This window comes from Pyrgilauda ruficollis, unplaced genomic scaffold (genome assembly GCF_017590135.1).
Source record: "Pyrgilauda ruficollis isolate IOZ18807 unplaced genomic scaffold, ASM1759013v1 scaffold15, whole genome shotgun sequence".
Classification (NCBI taxonomy): Eukaryota; Metazoa; Chordata; class Aves; order Passeriformes; family Passeridae; genus Pyrgilauda; species Pyrgilauda ruficollis.
The window spans coordinates 18,146,015-18,168,392 of NW_024513654.1; the positions used below are offsets into that span (position 1 = coordinate 18,146,015).

Sequence of the window (22,378 nt, forward strand, 5' to 3'; positions counted from 1 at the left end):
AAAAAACTAACAGGGTATTATCCTCTACTGCATTTGTGCACAGCAGCATAAGCCTTGGTGTATGCACAGAATGAAGGATTGGTACAGGCACCTTTCCTGTTACATGTTCAGTCCTTTGGTATCTAGATATATTTATTTTTCTGTGTTTTCTTTAAAGTTTATTTAGTTACTTAGGAAATTTTAGAGGCTGAAAAACATGTATCTCAGGATAGTAAGTAGATGGATAGATTGCAGCTGGTTGGGAGTTCTGAGGATCTGCATTTTTGCAGTTAGATGTATGGGTGCAGTTTGGTGGCTTTTAGTGTTTAAATCCTGTCGTTTATCCAGTCCAAAGTCAGTTAGCAATAAACAGTAGTTGACTCCAAACTTGACACTTTGCTTAATCATGAGAGGAAAATAACATCCGTTTGTGTTTGTCTGTGTTATTGTAAAGTTGGATCTGCTTGCTTTATGTATCCACTTGTGTTCATGGAAAAAAATGGCCACGTGAATTACAGTTAAACAGTGTCAGATCTCGCTCATATTTCTACCCTCTGCAGGAAGAACTCGGGTCTGATGCACAATGCCAGTGCAGAGCTCTAGTGGCAGGTCTCTGCTACACTGTAAGCACTTTACCAAAAGTTTCACTAGAACTAGTGACAAAGACAGGTTCATAGAAGTGCAAATGTTAAAGGTAATTTTGTTTCCATTCAGACACTGGTGCTTGAAAAGTTATATACTTAAGACCATGTATCAGCTAATTTTCTGTGTTTGTGTTTAGCAGAGTATTCTTACAACAGCTTTACAGACAGCTAGCTAAATGCTGGAATTCTAACGAGTGCAAAAAACAGGCAGAATTACTCAATTACTTAAATTGACTCTAACTGCAAAACAATGACAAAGTTGAAACAGTAATTAAACCCTGAAGTAATACAGCACAGTTTTGATATAACTCACACTGATTAGGAGGAGCTGCTGTGTTTTGTGCTACTCAGCGTCCCATGGTGGTTTTGGCTACAGTAGCAAATTTCAAGATGCAGCTAATATAAGAGTCCTCTTGTTCTGTGTTTTTAGTAGACTCAGTGTCCAGTCTAGAAATCACATTGCATGCAAACTAATCAAGAGAAACAACTTCTCAGCGTAGCAAGTAACAAAGAAAATAAAAGAAAGCTGGTATCCATTTGAAAAAAAAGCAAAAATGTCTTGCCAAATAGTTGAGGAAGATACAAAAGGTAATCATACACCAAGCCTCTCACTAAGATATACAGGTTCTGGCCAGAATTACAGGGGTGGCTGCATCAAAAAAGCTTCTGCCTTAAGATTCTGCACACAAGAATTCAAGGCCGAACATCAAGTTTTACTGCTGAAATCTGTGCACCCAGCTCATGGCAAGGGGTTAACTTTTATTTCTGCCAGGGAATATGATAGCTCTTGCTGCCTTATAGGGCTTAGCTCTTGTCCTCAGATACTCTGCTCAGCATCCATATTCCTGTCAGTTCATGGCACGGGAAGAAGTCCTTTTCCTCACCTAGCTTTATACCAATTTGTCTGATCAGAGATCTGCCAGCTAAGGAATTACTAGTTACTTGCATAACTATACACTGGATATCTTCAGCTCCATGCAAACCTATTGACTGCAACAAGTAATGACCGCTTATCAAAGCGCAATTCATGTTGGAAATTATCTCAGCTGACCACCTAGTCTGGTCTGCTGCTAAAGTTAGTTTAGCAAATCAGGCCAGGATATGCTTCGGTATTTTGTTAGCATTAAAGTGGTTGGTCTCCTTTTTGCACTTGCTACCAGTTTTTTGGGGTTTTTTAAAATCTGTACCTCAGTATGGCCTTCTTGGGCATGCCTTGGTTTCTCAGTAGTCACTGAGCAATTTCTCTGGCTCCAGAAGTTAAAAAAAGTTTATAGTTTGTAGGTCTCATGAACAAAGGCTACAAATAACACAGTTTTGAAAAAAATATGACCTTCATTTTACTAGAGCAATTGACAGTACTACCTGTGTGGCTTGGCTTCAGCCTGACCTGGATTCCACCTGTGTATTTTCATTGACCTTCTATTGATTTGTTGAAATTCAGCTTCACCTGTGTTGCTGATGCCAGTGAGTGGGACTGGTATCTGATGTGGGGTTTTATTTTTTAAGAAAACTCAAAGTCTCCATGCATATGCTTATTTCTTTGGAAGTATAGCCATTCTGGAAACACATTATTTCCACAGACAGGTTTTCATGCTCAGTCTGACCTTCTGAATTAGATACTTTGCAATTAAAGTACCAAGAAGGTGCTGAAGCAGAACGTCATGTTGCTACCAGGTCCTGGAACAACTCCTGTAATCTGGCCATCTTGTACCATCATAGCATGAAGCTGTAGCATTGCTGAGCTTTGTGACTGACAGCAGCCAGAACTGACTCATTTCCATGTAGATCTACAGCTGTTTTTCGTGTGCTTAAAAACAGTTCTCAGTATCATCTCAATGCATTCTGAGTTTAATCCATTGAATAACATTTTCATTTGCTGCCATCCTTCATAAGTGACTGTCCTCTTTACATACCAGGGTCATTGTTCCTTGTCTCTACTTGCAAAGGCAATGACTTTTCTCAAGCTTATGGCAGAGAGTGAAGTTTCATATAAACAGGCAGTTGTTTTATGTGAAGATCTGAAATATTACTGTTACTTAATGGGCTGTGAGAGGTGGTAAAAAAATTGATACTTACATAATTGATCTTCACAAATATTTACAAAACTTGATATTCACACTCTGTTCCACTGGTGTGTCAGCTGTGCATAAAAATCTTACTAATACTGGAAAACTGAGAGTCTTCTCCAACACAACTTTTGGCAGCCTGCAGTGATGAAACTGGAAATCTGGTTTTCTACTGCAGCCATGGTAGAGAAAAAAGTTTTGCTGATGAACCCATGTCAGCCTCTGTGCACCCACAGCTTAGTCACTGATCTTAGAGCAGCTGCTTTACATCAGCCTGGTCTTCTCAGTGTCCGTACCACCTCAGTGACATGAAAAGCTTGTGCACCACAGCAGCAACTGTGAACATTTAAGACATTACTTTCCTTGTTCTTCCAAAAATCAGGTAGCGATGGCTTCCTGTTCACAACCCAGCTGTGGCATCACCAGTTGCTTTATTATTACCCACAGGTAATAATTGATGTGTGATGTCAATGCACCCTTCTGAAATGTTTTCTGCTCGTTAGATAGAATTGTGCCTGCAGTTCAACATCAGTGACCCCTTGGAAATTTCAGTCTGCATGGTGGATAAAGGCAAATGATCATATTCTTCCATTGAGGCAGTTACTGAATTATGCTGGCAGCTCAGAATCAGTGACTTCACTTCTTTTTTGAAATTGCTGTTTAGGAAACCATAGATAACAGGGTTGACACAGGTAGAAGCCATAGCTACCAGGTGGCACAATGAGAAGATCAGGTTGTGGTGGCAAGGCGAAATGATTTTGTAATTCCAGTCCACGATGGTGTTGAAAACATGTAGTGGTAGCCAGCAAACAGCAAAAGCAGCAACCATGGATGCTAGCAAGATGTTTATCCTTCTCAGCTGGACTGCTCGGTTGCTGTACTCACTCTTCTCAAACATGTCCTTTCTCTTCTGCAGGCGTAAGTAGATACGCAGGTAGCAAAGGATAATGAAGAACAGAGGGATGCAGTATTGCAGGAGCAGTAAAGTGGTAGTGTAGATAAGTTTGTGCTGCTCAGAAGGCCAAGAGTTGATACATATTGCCTTATCAGTAGAAAAATTCATGAAGTGTGAGAGCTGCTCATACAACTCATTAGACAAGACGGATGTGGTCAAAAAGGGTAGGGACATGAGACATGCTAAAGTCCAAATCACTCCAATTCCTACGTAGGCTTGGGAGGTATTTGGCCTCCAGCCAGTTGGGTTTATGATGAGCTGGTGTCTTTCCAGAGCAATAAGGACAAGGGAAAGGATTGACACTGTCACAGTTGTGCACTGAGTGAAAGAGGTCATTTTGCACATGACTTCCCCAAATATCCAGTAGTCCATCATGGTGTAAACAACAGTGAAAGGCAGGCAGACAAGACACATAAACAAGTCTGAAATTATTAAGTTGAAAATTAGGATATTGGTGACATTTGCCTTTTCCTTCTGCCTGGCAATGACAGCAATCAGACAGATGTTTCCCACAATGCCCAGAACAGTCTCCAAGCTGTAAGAGGTGGCCAGAAAGACAGTAAGGTCGGTGATGTTCATGCACTGATTGGAAATGTTCATAGGAAAGCTTCTGCTTGAGCTCCAGTTCTTGTTGATCAGGAAATGAAAAACATCATTAACAGCCCTTGTCTTATTCATCTTGAATCCTGAAATATTTATCCAAAAGGGTGGTAGTCAAACACAGTCTGAATCTTCTGGAGCCAGCCTAAAAGCGTTATATCTGTTCTGTCTGGCTGTGGAAGGTTTGGGTATGTCTGCAAAGGAAAGGAAAAGAAAAAATATGTTTAGTTATGCTGCAAGAAATTAGTCAAAAGGGTAAGGAGGGAAACAGGGAAGCAAATGCCAGGGATTTTGTGTATATTCTGCAGCTCCCTCTTACACAGTTTATTAGATCATAAAATGGAGCCCTTTGCTACACTGTGGTATGAAAGTCTGTGCAACTCTATTGAATTATGACTATGTTTATTCATTGTGAGGTTGTCCCATGGATTTAAGAACATCTTAACTTCATTATTTCTCTCAGTGCAGTATCATGAACATCACTAATGCAGTAGAGTGGTGATACAAGAAAACCAGATCAAAACCCACTCAGGGTAAAATTGTGTGCAATTCTGGTTTTGCAAGGTTCTGATCCAAAACTGGGAGGAGGACATTGTGAAGCTGCATTTACCTTTAGCTGTGCTAAATATCAATGTGCAAAGCATGGTATTTTAGGTGCACAAAGCCAACATTAAAATACCTTCTGTGAAATGCATTTGTAATTGCAGCCAGAACTCACATTTGTGCAAGACAATCACCATGCAAAAATGCAGGCTCATTCTCTGGAGGGATATCATGGGAAAATTTGTAAAAAGTCTAAAATAATTCAAAATCATTTCAACATTTTCCAGCTTCTACACAGCTGTGATAGGTCATGGGAACTGCAGTCCAAATTTCTTCCTTCCTCATTCCAGATGAACTCCAGTGCCCACGAAGCATTGATATCTCCCCTAATTGTGACCATGACAGGGTTTATCAGAAATACAGTTCAGTTCCCTGATTTTGGCTTTAAGAGTGAGTGATTTTGATAGTGTCTTTTAATTCCTTCTGGGAAGATTTTAATTGATTCTTCCTCAGCATAATTTTGCCTGGTTTTTTTTTTTGTTTTTTTTTTTTTTAACAAATCTGTTGTAAAAGCATGTTCTATCTGCTAGATAGTGTTCTTGCACAGACAGATAGGTCTGCTTCAAACTCACTGCTGCCAGCCATGAGCTGGGGCTTTCAGTGGGATTCAGGAAGCCAAACCCATGGAGTTAATCGGTGCTGTTTACTTTTGGAAATCTCAGTCACAGGACTGCCTCAACTCTCTCAGATGACTCCTGTGAGCCATAGCAAAAGCTACTTTATAATCCTGACCCTCGAGTCCAAATCCTCTGTGTCCAGGAATCAAAGAAAAAAAAAAATCTGACTCTGCTGGGAATTCTCATCAGGCCAGAGGCAGTTCCGTGCTGTTCAAGCGACTGTAGTATGAAAAGTAAACAAATACTCGTGGAATGACACTATTTAACCACTGCATGACACTTTCCTCAATGATTACATGTCACTCAAGTTTGTAGGATGGTGAAAAATGTCTGAGATTCAGAAAAAAAAACCAGCTGATCATGGAATGAAGACATAAGTAACATGGTATGGTGAGCTTATCACTTCAGTGAGTAGCATTTATTGCTGAACAACTGCATGCCTAGAGATAACCAGTACTGTACAAAAAGCTATCCTATCATTTTATTTGCCTTGTCTTTCCCATTATGAATTTTATTGTTTTCTGGAGATGTTGCCTCTGAGGAACTAAAGAAAGCAATAGTGTGCAGTAAATAAAATGATCCTTTGGGATCATTGTTCTGATTGATCAGCAAAAATAAACGAGTACAGTAAATTCTTTTGTATTTTGCTAGACCTGTTGATTTATCTAACTCTCTCTCTCTTTATCTTTCTGTCATCTATCTGTATCCATCTGAGGCAGTCAAGACAGTCACACAAACAAAACATAGTAGCTCTTTTTTTCTCCGTCTTTCATTTCCTCAGTAGTTTAAATCTTAACTAAAGAGAGGCAAAGAAAATTCTCTAAATTGAGGATATGGGCATGACTCCTTGTGTCCACTCATTTTTGTGTTGTTGCTTAGTCCATGTGAACAGATTGATACACTTTCTGGAAGAAAAAGAAGCAGCAATGGTGGTGTATGGATTCCATGTTGACATATGGGGAGGGTATGGTGGTCTGTTTCAGTGCAAAAATGGATATAGAATGAAAAACCTTCAACCAGCCCCATCGTTTTTAATGATTGCTGGCCAGTGGAGATGCTTCAAGCAAAACAGGATAGGCAGCCTGCAATATTACTTTGTGCCAGTCAGAAGAGATAAGTCCTGGCATTTGGACAGGACAACCAGATTTTGCTGTAAACAAAACATGTGAGCTTTTCACTATGGTCCCAGCCTCATGTCCTTAGCTACAGTATCCTCAACAACAAACACATGGTTCTCTTTTGTTGCTTAAAAAATATGAAAATGTGAGTAGTTATTACAAACATCTGTGTCCACAGAGTAAGCCCTCTCAAGGGTCCCAGACACTTTTGAACATGCTGAAACAACAATGAGAACCAATAATGCTGAAGGGAAAAAAAAAAAGAAAGTGGTGGAGCCACCTGAAAAGCAGAAGCCAGATCCCACAGGTTCATGGAGCACATTTCCAAGAGAAATAGCCAAGACTGAGTGTGGCTGTGTGTTGGTCACTGATGGTAAGTGTGGTGGGGATGAAGAGCATCTCTGAAGGCTCTGCAATGTGTGCTGTTGGGTTAGGAGCTCCCTCTCTTTTGACACCTTGCATTCTGTGGTATCCCCCATCAGATGAATGGCAGACACTTCCTGGGTATTCAGTCTTATGGTGCTGCCCAGAGGTAAATAAGGAATTATCACCCTCTTATCACAGATAAGGGGACTGTGAGAGGGAGATGGGACATGAGTTGTGCAGTGTCTCAAGAGAACCTGTGATGCATTATGAGGTGCTTTAAACCACCTGCCAACCTGATGTCTTGGGAAAAATCAATGCATAGATCACCTATGTCTGTAGTGTTCTTTAACTCTTCCAGCAACCTTAATGTAAAAAGCAGTCCCAGGAAAATAGAAAAATAATTATTGCAGTGATACACTGCAATATACATGATGCATATACACTTAGGCATCCTATTATGGTATCCTTGGGTGGTTCCTCAGGGGTAATCACTCCCAAGTGATGTGTTTGGCTTTCAAGGTGTTTGGTTGCCATTCTTTTAGTTTATTCTAAACCAAGAGCCAGTAAAAAGCAGTGTGTGCATATTCTGTTTAGACATTTGAAACAAAGGTGAGCTAATATAGTGAATCACCAGTGCAGTGGGAACAGGGGTGTTAGTTAGTCCCCTCATTGTATTGAAGGTTTGTTTATTACCCCAGAAAACATACCAATGAGATTATGATCTAAGAAAAAAACAGCTTTTTTCCCCAGAAAGTGAAGCAATATTTACTTGGCTTGTAGGAGTAACAAGTATATCTCCTAAATCTGTTTGTTGAGAGAGAGAGATTTTTTGCTTGTTTTTTGCTCATTTGTCTTTAACAAAGAAAGAGGAATCCTGTTCAGTACTCTTAATGAATATTGGGAAAGAGTTCAGTAACAAAAACTAAGATGTTCATGAGAGTTTCTTCTCTAGTTAATGCAGCATGAGACAGCTTCTCTAAAAAGCAAGCGTCACAAAAGTCTGCAGTAAATTAACAGAATACAGAAGAAAGAAGAGAATAAGCTTTCAGAATTAATCTAAGTTCAGTTCCCTACATACATCTTTTGTAGACATTTATTACTCTTCTATTTGTGTTGGAAGCAAGGAAGAAGAGCAGGCAAAGTTTGAAAGGTTTGTCTTGGTGAATAGCGCAACCTTCTAAAGTAACAAATGTCACTCAGCTTGTCTCAAAAAAAAATAAACCAAATTATCACTTGTCAGCTTAAAAGTCTTGCCCCAGGGCATTATCCTGTATTTCCCAGAAAAATTCCTCAAAGAAAAGGGAATTCTGCCGAAATGAGTCAGGGAAGAAAACAAAACCCTCAGTGGGTTTCAAGGAGACTGCTAGACCATAAGTGGCTTCAGGCAGTTAATGCATGTGTGCTCTTTTGAGAGACCTCTGGACTCAAAGACATCCTATGAAAACCCCTATAAAAGCTTTTCCTGGAGGCAGGATAAAGCAGGGGACTGCTATAGTTGCTGGGCTCTATGTGCCCACTGGAAAAGGGTGGGTCATTTTCACAAAGCTGATCATGATCACCCACTGCCTGTAATCAAATAACAGTCCCAATAGTTGTGATGGACAGTGGAAGCCAATTTCCACATCAGACATTAGTCAAAGAAAAAACCATGTTTGCAGTGTCTGGATTCATTATCTGGTACTTAGAAGCACTTGCTTATCTGCCCCAGAGCCTTACTAGTTGTTCAGACAACTGGCTGTCAGTCCATAAGACTGACATTCTGAGAGAAGCAATTCCTAAAGACATGAAGTGATTGTATCACTTATTTAAAGAGTTACAGCAGTTACTGGGAGTAAAGCTGCCTGTTGTCTGTTAGGAAAAAATAAAAAAGGAGCAATGGAAAGGTTCAACAGAATGCCAGAATTTATATTACAGATATTAATTGAGGTAGTGGGGACTGACTGACAGTGGTATCCCCTTTTGGCTGCCAATAACATCATCCCAGTAAAGCAGATTTGGCCTGTTTAGCCTTACATACTAAAGAAAAGTTAAAAATCACTTTACAGCTTCCCAGGAAAGCAACACTTAACTAGAAGAGAAAACATGTCACTGAGTTTGCACAGACCTCCCACAACAGTGTTTAATCCATAAGGGATCCAGTACAGTGAAAGTTAATGATGGACTCTTCACCTCTTTTTTAGCTTTGTATTGCAAAAATATTGGGAGAAACTATCTTAGGTCATTGAAAAAGCTATATAGGATAAAAATTTCTAGAACCTGCATAATTAGGGTATAGAAAAACTTGTGTATATTAACATGTTACAAGTCTGTAACATAAGGGGTGGCATAAATATCAAAGAAAGGGAATTCTTTCTCTCCCTCTCACATCTGCATGTTTTCTGAGGGAAACCTTTTGGAGCTTATTAAATTCTGCTATGAGTTTATCTTCTCTGATCCTGTAGAAAGCAGGGAAATTTTACAAAAGCATTTAGCCCAACTTTTTATTTTCTGGTTAAATTCATAACAACCTTACCAAAGATATGGAGCCAGCTCACAAAGGTAAAATGTGAATAGTAAATCAGCAGACTGGAGAATGGTAGTTAGTCCCTGGTTTCTTAAGATTAATGGCCTTTGTGACATGTTTGCTACCCAAGAGAAAAAAAAATACATTTTTGCAAAAGTGATCTTTACCAAAGGAAATGGTGAATCTGTAAAACTTTGCAATGGGCACCTTAGCAGACAGTCAGTCAGGATATCTGGAGAGTGATGCGTTGTATCCCGTCTGAAGCTGCATTGATTGTGTGAGGACCAAGAAATCTCAGGGACTAGGAGATAAGAAGTGTTTTCCAGCGACCAGAGGCACCCAGGAAGGTTCTTTCTGTCACACCACAGGGTGGCAAGGAGCACACTGAACTGCAAAAGCCCCCAAGAAGCTGCCATCTCCCTCTTGCACCCCAAAAGGTTGCAAAGCTTTGCTCAGTAGATACAAGAGTTGGGCCTTTCATGACAAGTCAAACAGTCTTCATTAATCAAACACAGTCACCTGGTTTTTTAACAATAACAGATGATAACTTTAATAAAGAGATGTGAGCTCTTGACAATCTGAAATAGATAATTTAGAAAATTCTTACCAGTTACTGATGGAGAGACTCGCTGCTGTTGGTGGCATCTCTGTTCTGGAAGAAAGCAGAAATGTTGTAGAGTGAAGTAAGACCTTTTGTGTCCTTGCAATCCGGGAGAGAAGCTGTGCTGGTTGTTTCTGTAGGTAATTTGGATGGCATCTCTCTCCCTCTCCCCCTCTCTATCCCGCCCTCTTTCCTTCCCTCCCTTCAACTTAGCCAATGAATTCTGCCTTATGATTATGGTCTGACTTTGAAGTTCTGGCTCCCTCTGCTGTTGTATAAATATACAAATTCTAGGGATACTTGGGAGGAATAACAACTTCAGAAAAGAGCTGTGAAGTATCTGAAGCACAGCATGCCCCCATGCTGCATGAGTGTGATATCAAGAGAAAACAGGGAGACAAAATACAGACATAGAACCTAATCCTGTTCTCCTTGCTGAGGCAAGATTTCTATTGGGCTTCAAAGAGAATTTTGCCTCATACTTAGGAGGCCAGTACCAGTTTTCTCAGATTTTCCATTCCATCACAGACAGATGTTGAAATATTATTTTAGAAGGGTGCACGCTAAAGTCCTTAGATTGTGAATGGGGATAAGACACACTGTTACACAGGAAAAAAACTCAGAAATAAAAGAGCACTGAGAAAGGTGGAAATAAAGTGGGGAAAGGGGTTTGCAGAAGTGCCAGATTTCTGTGATTTTTTTCTCCAGGTCTTTCTCATCAAAAACCAAGGTAGAAATCAGAGTTGCAAAATTTTCTCTTGCACTGGGAAAATGCACAAACAGAATGTTTCCAACAACTATACCAGAATAACCTAATTTTGGTCTTTATATAAAAATGGTTTTAAGCTATGATCAGCTACATAATCAGTCCAGTCCATAATGCTGTCCTGGAGCCTTTCTTAAGTTGTGATAAGCAGTGGTAGCAAAAAGGTATTTTTATTTGCAGACATGTAGTATGTTAACAAAAATAAAGTGTTTCAATATCAAAATAAGTGCAAGCTCATGTGAACTAAACTAAAAGTGAAAACAGTTTTTCATTTATACTGTACTTTTTCTTTCATTTTTTCTGGTAACTGCTATTACAGATGTGATTATCTACTTCAAAAGCTTAGCAGACAGCATTCATCATTAGAGAAATAAGCAAAGCAGAAGTAGGGATATAGGGCATTTTGGCATTTCTCATGTCTTATGGTGCAGAGAAGCATAGAACTGGAATATACATAATGAACGGTGTAAGCTGGACAGTTTTCCACAGTTAATGATTTTTAAATTAGGGGTTGCTTGAGCTGCTTCTTATTTTGTGTTACTTTTTTTTTTTTTTTCCAGCCTCCTTTTCAGAGGCTTTATTTACCAACTGGTTTGAACCAGCACCCCATATCCCAACATTTCCCCTTCACCCAGGCACCCAGAAGGAGACGAGCTTTCTGATCTGGTGATGGAAAAGGACATGCAGGCTATGCTCGGCATGAGAAAGCACCAGCCCACACAGATCTTGAGCTTCTGGCCAGCTTTGCAGGAAGTAGAAGATTCTTCCTATTTTACTGGAGACAGAGAAGCTGAAATTATTTATTTGGCTGGCTTGTACCCTTCTGTTTCTTTCTTAATTTATTTATCGTATGTTTATTTGTACTGCTGTTCAAAGCATTAAAGAAAGGGGAGGAAAACCATTAGGAAACAGACAGGCGTTTTCCTGAGGGATATTTGGATTTGTGAAGCAGTTCTTCTGTTCCCCTCAGCTGCAGCATTCCTTAGCCAGCCTTGCCTCCACACCTTCCAAACATTTAAAGATATATTGCACCACTTTTATTCTCTCAATTCAGAGAGAATATTGGGCAGAGCTTGCAAGCTAGCAAATAAACATCTGATCTCTTCTTAAAGTCAGTAGAGAACGGCTGTATCACAGTTCCTGAAACACTGCTCAGGGCTCTGCTGCTCAGGGCTCTGCTGCCCAGGGATCAGGAAATGACTTAGCCACCAGTACCTTGCTATGTCATCTGGGACCTAACAGATTTTTGGGATGAACTTCTCTAGCCAGGACCTGGCCATTTTGGTGAGGTGAATGGGGCTGCACTAGTGTCCTGTTACACACATGTTCTTTCCACATTGTATCCAAACTGCAGGATGAAAATGCTCACTATTTGTAAGCTGATGTGGAATCAGCACTTGGGTCATTCCAACCCTGCAGACATTCGTGGATCTGGGACTTACATGCATCAGCAGCCACTGAGCGCAAGCCAAGAGGTGCAGAGGGGCTGGAGCTGCCAAGCAGCAGCTGTCCAGACTGCAGCATAGAGGGGACAATACTGCAGTTTCCCTGGAGTGAGAATAGCAGCAGCAAGACAAAGATGCCAGTGCAAATATCCTCAGTGGGTCTGGGTTCAGCACCTTGCTAAAAGGGTTCTGGTACTTGAGCTGGCTGGTTTGTGTCTGGTCCTGGTTCACTTCCCAGTGGGAACTACTGAACAATAGTCTGGACAGAGTCTCTGTGAGGATCCCAGAGACTTGAGAAATGAACAAGAATATTTGTATGAGGGTGCATAATAATGGAAATTCCACATTGAGAAGCAGTGTGGAAGTACTGTAGTCCCAACTATTGCTAGTTAAGTGCTGTCAATGGACCAGTCCCATTTGTTTTTGATAGGGGATGGGGTAAAGAAACTATAGCTGGCATGGCATAGGGCTGCTCTAGTTCCCAGAGAGCAATAAGAAGCCTTGTTCCCATTCTCCACCCACAGCACGTGCTCCTGTTGTGAGAAGGCACTGGAGAATTGTCCTGCTTGCTCTGCAGCTGGTTACAAAAACAGCTGGACTCCATGTAGACAACACCTTTCAAGGGGCTACAGGTGCATGAAGAAATAGTCCTCTCTTCTCTGGCCAAATAACTCCTTCCTGCAAGTGGTTGTGGTGACAGCAAGGCCTCTACCAACCAACACTGGGTGTAATTGAGCATTTCCCTGCAGTGACAGGATTGCCACAGCAGTGGGATTAGAGCTGCACTCTGGATGCTTTGAGGGTCTCCTCAGCATTCCTGTGTCAGATCTCCAGCCATATCAGCCTTCCTTGATGGAGCCCTGATACTCTGTCTCCTTCTTTCCTCTGAGCATGAAATTTCAGAGGCCAATTCTGCTACAGTACATTTAGCAAATCTAATTGTGTTCTAGCATCTGGAGTCCTGCTCTCTCTGGCACTGCTAAACAGTGAGCAAACAATATCCATAAAGAATAGTACTAGGCACTTGATGACAAAAGCATGTGGAGAAAATGTACCGTGGAACAGTCCAGGTGTCCAGGTGTATGCTAAATTTATCAGGGCTACATGGCATCTTTGTAGATATTTCACAGAAGTTTGGTTTGGCTTCATTTTGTGAGAATCTCTACCTCTTTCTGAAGCAGAATTGCTATTTAAACCATTATCAGCCATCCTCAATTTATTAACAACCTTCATTTCATGGGGGGAGCTATGAATCTGATCTATCTTCACAGGAATTTTTCTGAACTGCTTAAATAATGTTCAGAAAAGTAGGCCTGTTACTCAGGGGTCCCTAGACAGGCCCTTATAAATGAATCTGGCATTTAGGAAGCAGATAGCATAACCTCTTTAACCTCTTGTATCCACACCTACCTCTATAAGCATAGATACACACACACACACACACACACACATATATATATATATATATACCTCTTGTATATATATCTGTATCCACACCTACCTCCATAAGCATAGATACACACACACACACACACACACATATATATATATATATATAACTGAATTAATCCTCTGATTCATCCTCCTCAAGTAGAGAAGTGAGGGCCCCTCTGATGTCTGTTCCTCCCAGACTGGTCATAGCTCATAGCCAGGTGCAGGGATATCCATGGCATTGGTCCCAAGAAGACACAGGGGAATATCATCATGCTTCTTGTTTTAACTTACCCTGAACCCCCAAAAATTCCAGAAGATAAATTTTGTTTCTCATTTTATCTGCTTTCTGGAATCTCCTTATTGATAGGGTTTTTCTGATAGCTGGTAAACTGTTTTCCTTATTATGTGCAGGTTTTCTGCTTGTATGTTCTCAGCACCACACTTTAAATAGACCATGTTATTGTGGTTTTTTACAGCAGATATTGAAAGAAGTTGTTGTTTGCATCAGATGAAATATTTAATTGTAATACACTTCAGGAAGGTAGAGGAAAGGCAGATGAGTAAAAGCACTATGACGTCAGTGTTGAATAAACTGAACACACTCAAATTATTTGTCTGGCCCTTTTAAGCTGTACAGCACTCTTTTTATAATTGCTCTTAATATTGTATAAATAGATTTTATAGGATATTTCTCATATTAACTACTTTTATGGACTTTGCACTAGGCACAGTGTAGTGCCTGAAGTCTACAGGCTAAACATGATTTATAGTCTAGGTTTCCTATAAAAACAGCTTTCATGCAGTTGTTTGTCAGTGGACTTTGATCGAAACAAGATTATTGCAGGAAATTCTACCCTGGTATGGAAGGCTACAGAGCTATTTATATGGCACTTCTTTGCAGTATGTTGGACTCTCGGGCATGGGATTGCCATTTTTGTAATGTACCAGTCATCTCCTGGAGAATATGTTCCTTGTGCATCTGCATTAATGGATTGACCTACACAAGGCACCAAGGGGAGGGGAGGCTTTCAAGGGGCTGTTTTTCTGGTTTGTTTCATCCCATTCTTCTAGTACACATGTCACTGGGGGAATGTCAATAAGTGTAATAGCATAATGAGTCTGTGTGTCTGGCAATAACTTATATAATACCTGTTACTTTAAAAGCCAGATGATTTCCAAATCCATAATTAGATTTACAAACATTTATAGACACCATGAATTCTTCTGTTTTCAAGGAGACCACTCAGTGACTACAGTGATTTGATGTATGTGAAAATGTATTTAATTCTGGATCCCAACAGGAAAAAAGCCTGTGATAAAATTTGGTTACAAATGTGTGTAAGACAAACCACCTAGTCAGAAATGAGATAGATATGGCACAATTAGAGCTGTGAAAGACACGAAGCAAACTCATTTCTCTTGAAGCCATGCTGCTTGCTGCTTTCCTCTAAAGGAGAGATCCAGAGTGTATTCAGCTTCTGGGGTAGGTGTGAAAGAGGAGAAATACATCCTGTGGTCTTATCCAACTCCGTTGTAGACTTTGCAACTTATCTCAGGATTAGTCTTCTTCACCACTCGGATGGAACAGCTCTTCTTGTGGAACAGGCCAACACAGTTCACCCTATCATACTTCTTGGGGATTACAACCCTGTCATTGAGAAAGGCAAAGAGAAAATCAGCAGCTGAGGCTCGTTTTGAGAAGGATACTCAACTGAGCTACAGCCATCCTGAAGCAGCCATGGATTGACTTGGCCTGTGGATATACATAACAAGTACTGTGGGTTACGACAGGAGGAATACAGAGCCCATATTGTGGCTGTTAACAGATGAAGTGAATTCCCAACTTTTCTCTTGTTTAAATGCAGTTCTCACTGGTCATTCTGTTAGGGATTAGTATAAATTCCCACACAAAGGCAAAGTACGGATTAATTCTGTCTTCCCCATTCAAACTAAAACTTTCGTGATAATAAAAACAATTTACAGAGTGCTGAATCATCTCAGCATGAATGACTCCCAGCTGGACCTCTTCTCAGCACAGGCCAACTCCCTCCCACTTATGGCTGAGAAAAGCTGGGAATATTTCCCTCTAAAAGTTCCTTGGATTGTAATCTTCCTCACTTTTATGGGATTCTTTCCCCCTCCCCTTAAAAGAAGGATTTTTCTAGTCTTCTGGCAAGATAATAATTTCATATCACTATTCAGGAAGACACAGCTCTCCTTGATGAGTCACTACCATCCATAGGCAGAAACACACAAGAAAGCAAATTATCAGCATGTGTGTCCTGTTTGGATAAGGAGGAAATGTGGGCTCTTGACAGAATGGCAAGTATGTTAGAATATCTGAGTAGATGCTTGAAGGCAGGTCAGTAGTTTGGTGCAGAGCTACAGAAGCTCAAAGGTTCATGTGTTGTGGGGTGTTTAGGTATCTGGAGACAAGCTGGTGAATAGAAGGAGCAAGAAAACAGAGGCTAAAGGGAACCACACACCTAGTTACTGTCTGAATCAAAAGAAGGACTGGGTGATGAGCAAGAGCTGTGTGCTGGGAACACCCTGTGTTTCATTATATTTCTTCCCCAAAAAGTCTGTGTGATTGACCAATTATTCTGCTGGTCATGATTAGAGCTAACTGGGAAACAGGAAAAGGAGTTTTGCTCTCATGAGTGCATTTCAGTACATGCTTTCAATGAGGTTTTTTTAAGTCTGAATATTTCAATCAGTTTCTGAATAAACAAACAATAATTTGGGTAAACTTACAAGCTGCAGCAAGTCATTGCACCCATCCTACACCTGCACTGGAAACAATCTTCATTCTTCCACACCGCACCAAAAACATAGAGGTTTCTGTCTGAAAGGCACCCTGAACGTACACACCAGAAAATAATAGTCAGTAAATCAACAGATGTAGGCCACGCTCTCATGTTTGTGGAAATCGAAGCACTGGTTTCTGTAGAATCACACCAGGGAAGAGCCTAACCCTGTGCTTTGCCCACAAGTTACCCTGTCTTTGCTCCTGCGGTGTGCATGAGTGTACGACAAGGCATGATCAAATGTTGCAACAACATACGGATGCATATTATTCTGCTGTAGCAATGGATCTGAAAAACACCTTAGCTTATGGCTACAGGAGGATATTTCTGCCCTTTCATATATTCAACACACAGGTTTTGATTTTATTTTCTCATTCCGTCCTCCTCCCCAGTTCTTACAATATTTCAACTTGCACTACTAAACACAATTTAAACAACAGCTGTCTTGTCTTTGCTTTGATTTTAGTGTCAGGTGCCCCCTTCAGATTAATCAATGCTTCTTAAAAGTACATGGGTTTTTGCCACATAGGCAAGTACCTCAGTTATACATCAGCCCAGAGTGTAATTATTGAATCTCTCAATCCAGAGATACCTCTGGGTGGGTTGATTCCTGAGTAAGCAGTTTGGATCATTCCTCAGCAAAGAGCATGTTATGCTATTCCAGCACTTCTAAGAAAAAAAAAAAAACCTTTGAATCTCTGAATTTATGTTTCAGGGATGTCTAATATATTTGCCATTCTTACCATATTTTCTGGCTGGTCTAAGATAACAGCGAGCAGGAACACACAGAGTTCTTGAGAAGAGAAGGATCAAGCCAAAAAAAAGCAAGAATTTCTAGAAAGAAAACAAGAAAATTTTTTTATAATTAAGGGGGGGTTTTTTTCAAAGATCTAGCATAGAGTTATGGATCAGTCCTACTATTCCAAATAAAATCAAATATAAAAATACTTCCAGTGTAAAAATATTACATACATGCACACACACAAAGCTGATAACTTACCATACTTGCATGGGCTGCTCACATATAATAATGAGGAGTAGTGTCTATTTATATACAGTGAGGAAACAATGTTCAGTGCAAAGGCAGGTGATGTAAATGTGCTCCCAATGGGCACTCTAACCTGTTCCGATCATCCATCAGAAGGTGGCACCTCAAAAAGTCTTGCAAAGGCTTATTTTGTGCACTAACATACTTTGGCATCTTGAACTCCATTGTGCTGGTGTAAATCTGAAGAAACTCCAGCAGATACACTGGCTGCTCTGCATCAGCACTGGTGTCAGTGGAGAAATCTGACCACCAGAAAGCAGTGCCTCCAGAGCTGGCAGGCCATCAAGGACCAGGACACTATTGTTCAACTGACCTGCTGTGAGGAGGTACAGGACAGGTCATTCATACAGTGCAGTAGCGTGGAAAGTCCACTGTTCTCAGCCTGATTTATTATATTTTCAATTATTTTAAATGAGACACATTATGTCCATATTTAGCAGGAACTAGCTGTAGTTATGTATCTCTCAGCTGTTGAAGCAAAGCCAGGCTTGGGCACCAGAGGCAGATCAGCATGACCAGGTAGCACCTTTTTGGCAGCAAAAATGAGATGAGATGTGTATTGTCTCATCCAGAAGCCATGCTAAGGACTGAGGAAGGCAAAGAAAGAAAAAGTTCCAGTTTTATTTCACTGTATGCATGTCCTGCCTCAAACACAGCTGGAATCAGACACCAAAGGCAGTGTTGCTTCTGCAGCAGTAAAATGAAGAAGTTTCTTCAATACATATCTTAGCATGGGTGTCCAGGTCTTTGTGACATTAGACTGTTAAAACACACAGTATATGAGGTTGCCTCTCAGAAGCAGCCAGAAAAATTAGCATGTATCACTGTGGCTACATTAGGGCTGCAGGGATTCAAAGCTTTCTGAATTGGAGCATAGGCATAACAAGTTTCAAAAGTTGCCAGAGCATTCCCAGCCTAATGAGTTGCATTAATTCCATTAGCGTGGCTCTTTTAGCACACCTGGCTTTAATTAGGCCCTTGATTGGTATGCCTGAACTCGTTAGCTTCCACTGATTGACAAACAGCAAGAGGAAACAAAGCTGCACTGAAAGTGGTTTTGGGACAGAAGGGGAAATGGTAGAACAAGTGTGGTCTCCTCAGGAATTTGGAGTCAGGTAACAGTTGTAGGAGGTGGCCACTGTTTGTTGTGACAGAAGATCTGAATGATTCTTTATTTGTTTGCATGAACTTACCAAGAGACTTTAGAGCTTCTGTTGTACTTTGCTTTTAGTTTTGCAGTACAGCTGTCAAGTTTTGTTACCCTTATGATTTTGGTAGATCGTGCTCTCTGTGTGCAGTTCTGCAGCAGAAAACAGTTGTGGTGTCTAATGATGTGCTTTGAGGAAATACTCTTTTTCTAGTAGTCTTTAAATAAATTAATTTCTCTTTCACAGGAATTATCTGCTCAAAGTAACTTGTTAGCAAAGGCAACAAGGTGAAAACATAACAAAGCTCTTATACTACTGTGAATATGGTTTTATTTTAATTGAAACCAATTGATTAGGGTCTAATATAGCAAGAGGCCAGACCCACTTCTTCTCTGTCCCTGCGATAATTCTTGACAAATCTTGTGCTGTGTCTTGAAGAAAAATAAGTGTTGCAGTGGAGAATATCTCCAATAAGAATATAGTTGCAGGAAAATGTAATAAGCAATTCTGACTTGAAGAGCATGGTGGATTCCAAATTATTCTCTTACTTAAAATTATTTTTAATTAGTTATCCTTCTCTCCTTGAAGAGAAATAACTGTATTAATAACTTTCATATAATTTTTGCTCTTTCTCAGATAGGCAAATACATGTATATGTGTAAAATATACACATAAAATAGGACACTAAAGTGTGACTGAGGCTATTGCTTCCAGAGGTGCCTGTTAGCTCTACATCCTGAAACTGAAGTGTATATTAAAGTGTTCTGTGTGCACTGTGTCAAAAAAAAAAAAAAAAAAAAAAAAAAGGCAGCTTAAAGCATCTTGGATTAATTGAGAATAAAAAACCCCAAATGCTCATGGAAGCCTGAAACATTGAGTGAATTGTCTGTGGGATCTGGAGCAGAGAAGAGGCTGAACCTGACTCTGTTCATCTTCTTGCTGACCTGCCTGGACATTTCCTCTTGAGACAAACAAGGTTTTCTATGTCAAAAGATTAAAACAAGGAGGAGAGAGGATTGTCTGTTGTGTAGTTGTAAATGAAGTTGTCTTCTGGGGCTGGAATGTTAAGCACAGATCCTCTCTTAAGGGAAGGATGAGTTCCCTCAGCCTAGGTGATGGCTGGGAACGCTGAGACACGGTGCCTATGTCGGTTTGCTGCTTTCCCTCTGTATCTTCTCCCTTGGGCTCTGTTGTGCTGGAAGTGCTCAAAGCCCAGTTCTATCCACACTGACTTAGGTCAATCAACTTCCTTTCCTGGCTTGTGGGGGAACAGCAACAGTTAATGTGCCTCCCCTGCTTGAGTTCCATGAAGCAATGAGAGGAACATCCAGCACCTCCTTTCCCTGTTTGCCTCACTCCTACGTCTGTCAGGGCAGTTTCCAGAGTAAACTGGTCCAATCATGTAGTGGTTTGGCTAAAACAGGGACTCAGAGCCCAGCCAAAGAGGCAATTCTGCCCTGGGAAGATTTTGACAATTAGAAGGATCCTGTGTTTTCTGAGGAGAGGGCTGGAGCTGGAGGGACTGGGCTCTGTGATTCCCCCATGAATCAGAAGGGTGGTGAGATGGTGGCTCCAAGTCACCAAGGCTCTGACAAGGGTCAGCTTTGTAATTTTATTACAACTTGCCCACATTGAAAATACTTCTTCAGAAGACTTTAATGGCTGTAGACATGATCTGCTGGATGTCTATTGCTTTACCCTGTGTTTCAAAACTGCATGAATGTATTGCTTAATTACTAAACACTATGGTGGGCCTCAAAATTAGGTTAAAGCACAAAAATAAATCTGACCTGAATTCAAAATGGTTCATGTCAATCTGTTTTAGAGAAGTTAATAAGGGAAACTGATATTCCTGTTGGCTGTGACAACTGGCTGACTCCATTTTTAGCTAAACTCATGGGAGTGAGTCATTAGGAGGACCCTACACCTAATGCTCATGCAGCTCTTGGGAAATCAAATGAAATTTAGTATTTTCCCTAAAACTACTACCTGAGTGACATGGCTTTTTTCAGTGAGAAGAGGGTTTGCTACTTATTAGGGGTGCTGCAGCAGGAGTCTGGCCGAGTCTTGTGCTGTGTGATACTGTCTTCCCTCTGTGCAAAGGATTCAAGATTGGCTTCCTGATGCTTTTACATTATGCAAAAAGCACAATGCAGTTTATCAGTAGTCCTTAATGGAGATCTACTGGAAGCATTGGCTGTGCAAAAGCAATGAAGCCTTGGAGAAGTGTAAAGAGCATGGGTCAGTGCTTGAGACCTCCTGCAATAAATAAAATGTGAAAACAGAATTTTGAAAATGGGGAAGAAGGTTAAAGTAACCCAGGCTTGCTGTGTGTTTTAGATTGGTCATATGACTTGTGTGTTCTACAGCTTCATGTATATACCTGTCATAAAGCAAATCAATTCCAATCAGTTTGACCCTTAAATAAACAACAGCTTGACCCAAGGAAACATGCACACAACATTAGATTCTAACAGATACTTTCAGGCTTTGAAAAGGTGCTAATGCAAGCTGTCCTGCATACCAACAGAAGAGTTAACTAAGAGCAAAGTTAACAAGCAAAATTCTTGGGAATTGAATTTATCTGAGATTTTAAAATTGGCCTAGAGCAGAACATGAACTGAAAATCTATGGCTTCCTTGGTATGCATAATGTAAATGAGATATATGCTTTCTTGTTTAAGTTGGATTTTCATTGTAAGATTGGGGCAAAAATCTTATTGGACACAAAACATGAAGGGATACAAAGCTATTAAGCTTCAGGTGATAAGCATTGTTTAATTGGAAAACTTGCCTCAGACTTATATGTATTTTCTGGTGTTTGATTTAAAAGCTTTGGTAGGCTAAGCACTAGTTTTCATTTCTAATGAAATACAAGAACACGTTTCAAATATTTAAAAGATTTGCCTTAAAAAGACTTACTGTAAGAGGGGGGCCAGCTATCCAAAACTGCCTCTCCTTCTAGCAGGAAAGCTGTGCACTTTCAGGAGATGAAAGGGAAATTTGGGGCAAGAGAGCACACAACCTGTTCTGCTCTGCCTGGAATTTGCCCCTCAAGGTTCTGCTGAGCCTCCTAAACCTTGAATCTCACAGGATAGTGGAGAAAACTTTCCTGTGAGTATTTTCTTTCCACTCTGTGAATCTAGTGTTGTTATGATCTAAAAGTTTTGAGGCTGGGGGATGTATTCTTTGTATGGGACTGTAGCTGTGAATGCTGAAGTAGAGAAATACCAAGGCAAAACATAACTTGGCCAAAGTGGGAAGTTCAAAGCAGAGCTTTATACGCTCTGTTTCTGTTTTTTCCAGATTTGAGGGTTTTGTTGTCTTCCCATAGCTAGACTCCTTGCTACAGAAGGGATCCTGGTCCCCACTGTGCTTCTGGTGCTCCAAATCTAGATGCAATAGATAAAATCATCTGTTTCCATGTTGAAACTTGGAGCACACAAGAAGAGAGAAGAGTGCTCTGTGACGTGTTTTGGGTTAGGCAAGACATGAACCTTTCCTATTTTGTCATAGCAAACAGGGTAGATCCACATCTAAGAGGACTTGGCAGATGGTGGAGAAAGGTGCTTGGGTGGATTTAAAATGCGATTAAATAGCTCTGGATTGTGTAGGAGTGTTGCTTCAGGCTGGCTTTTCTGGAATTTGGGTGCATATGCCTAGTCAACCTGGAAGTCTG

At 40.5% G+C, this 22,378-nt stretch overlaps 1 protein-coding gene across 1 annotated transcript; it reads right to left on the reverse strand.

The window, feature by feature from the left end:
* Positions 1 to 511: 511 nt before the first annotated feature.
* NPY4R2 (neuropeptide Y receptor Y4-2) lies at positions 512 to 10,155 on the reverse strand. Its single transcript, XM_041461329.1, has 2 exons — positions 10,059 to 10,155; positions 512 to 4,438 (listed from the first exon to the last, which is right to left on the reverse strand). The coding sequence occupies exon 2, from the start codon at positions 4,320 to 4,322 to the stop codon at positions 3,189 to 3,191; it is 1,134 nt and encodes a 377-aa protein (XP_041317263.1). The 5' UTR covers positions 4,323 to 4,438; positions 10,059 to 10,155; the 3' UTR covers positions 512 to 3,188.
* Positions 10,156 to 22,378: the final 12,223 nt, after the last annotated feature.

Coding starts and splice junctions, on each gene's coding strand:
- NPY4R2 (XM_041461329.1), bottom strand. CDS start 4,322: ATGAATAAGACAAGGGCTGTTAATGATGTTTTTCATTTCCTGATCAAC.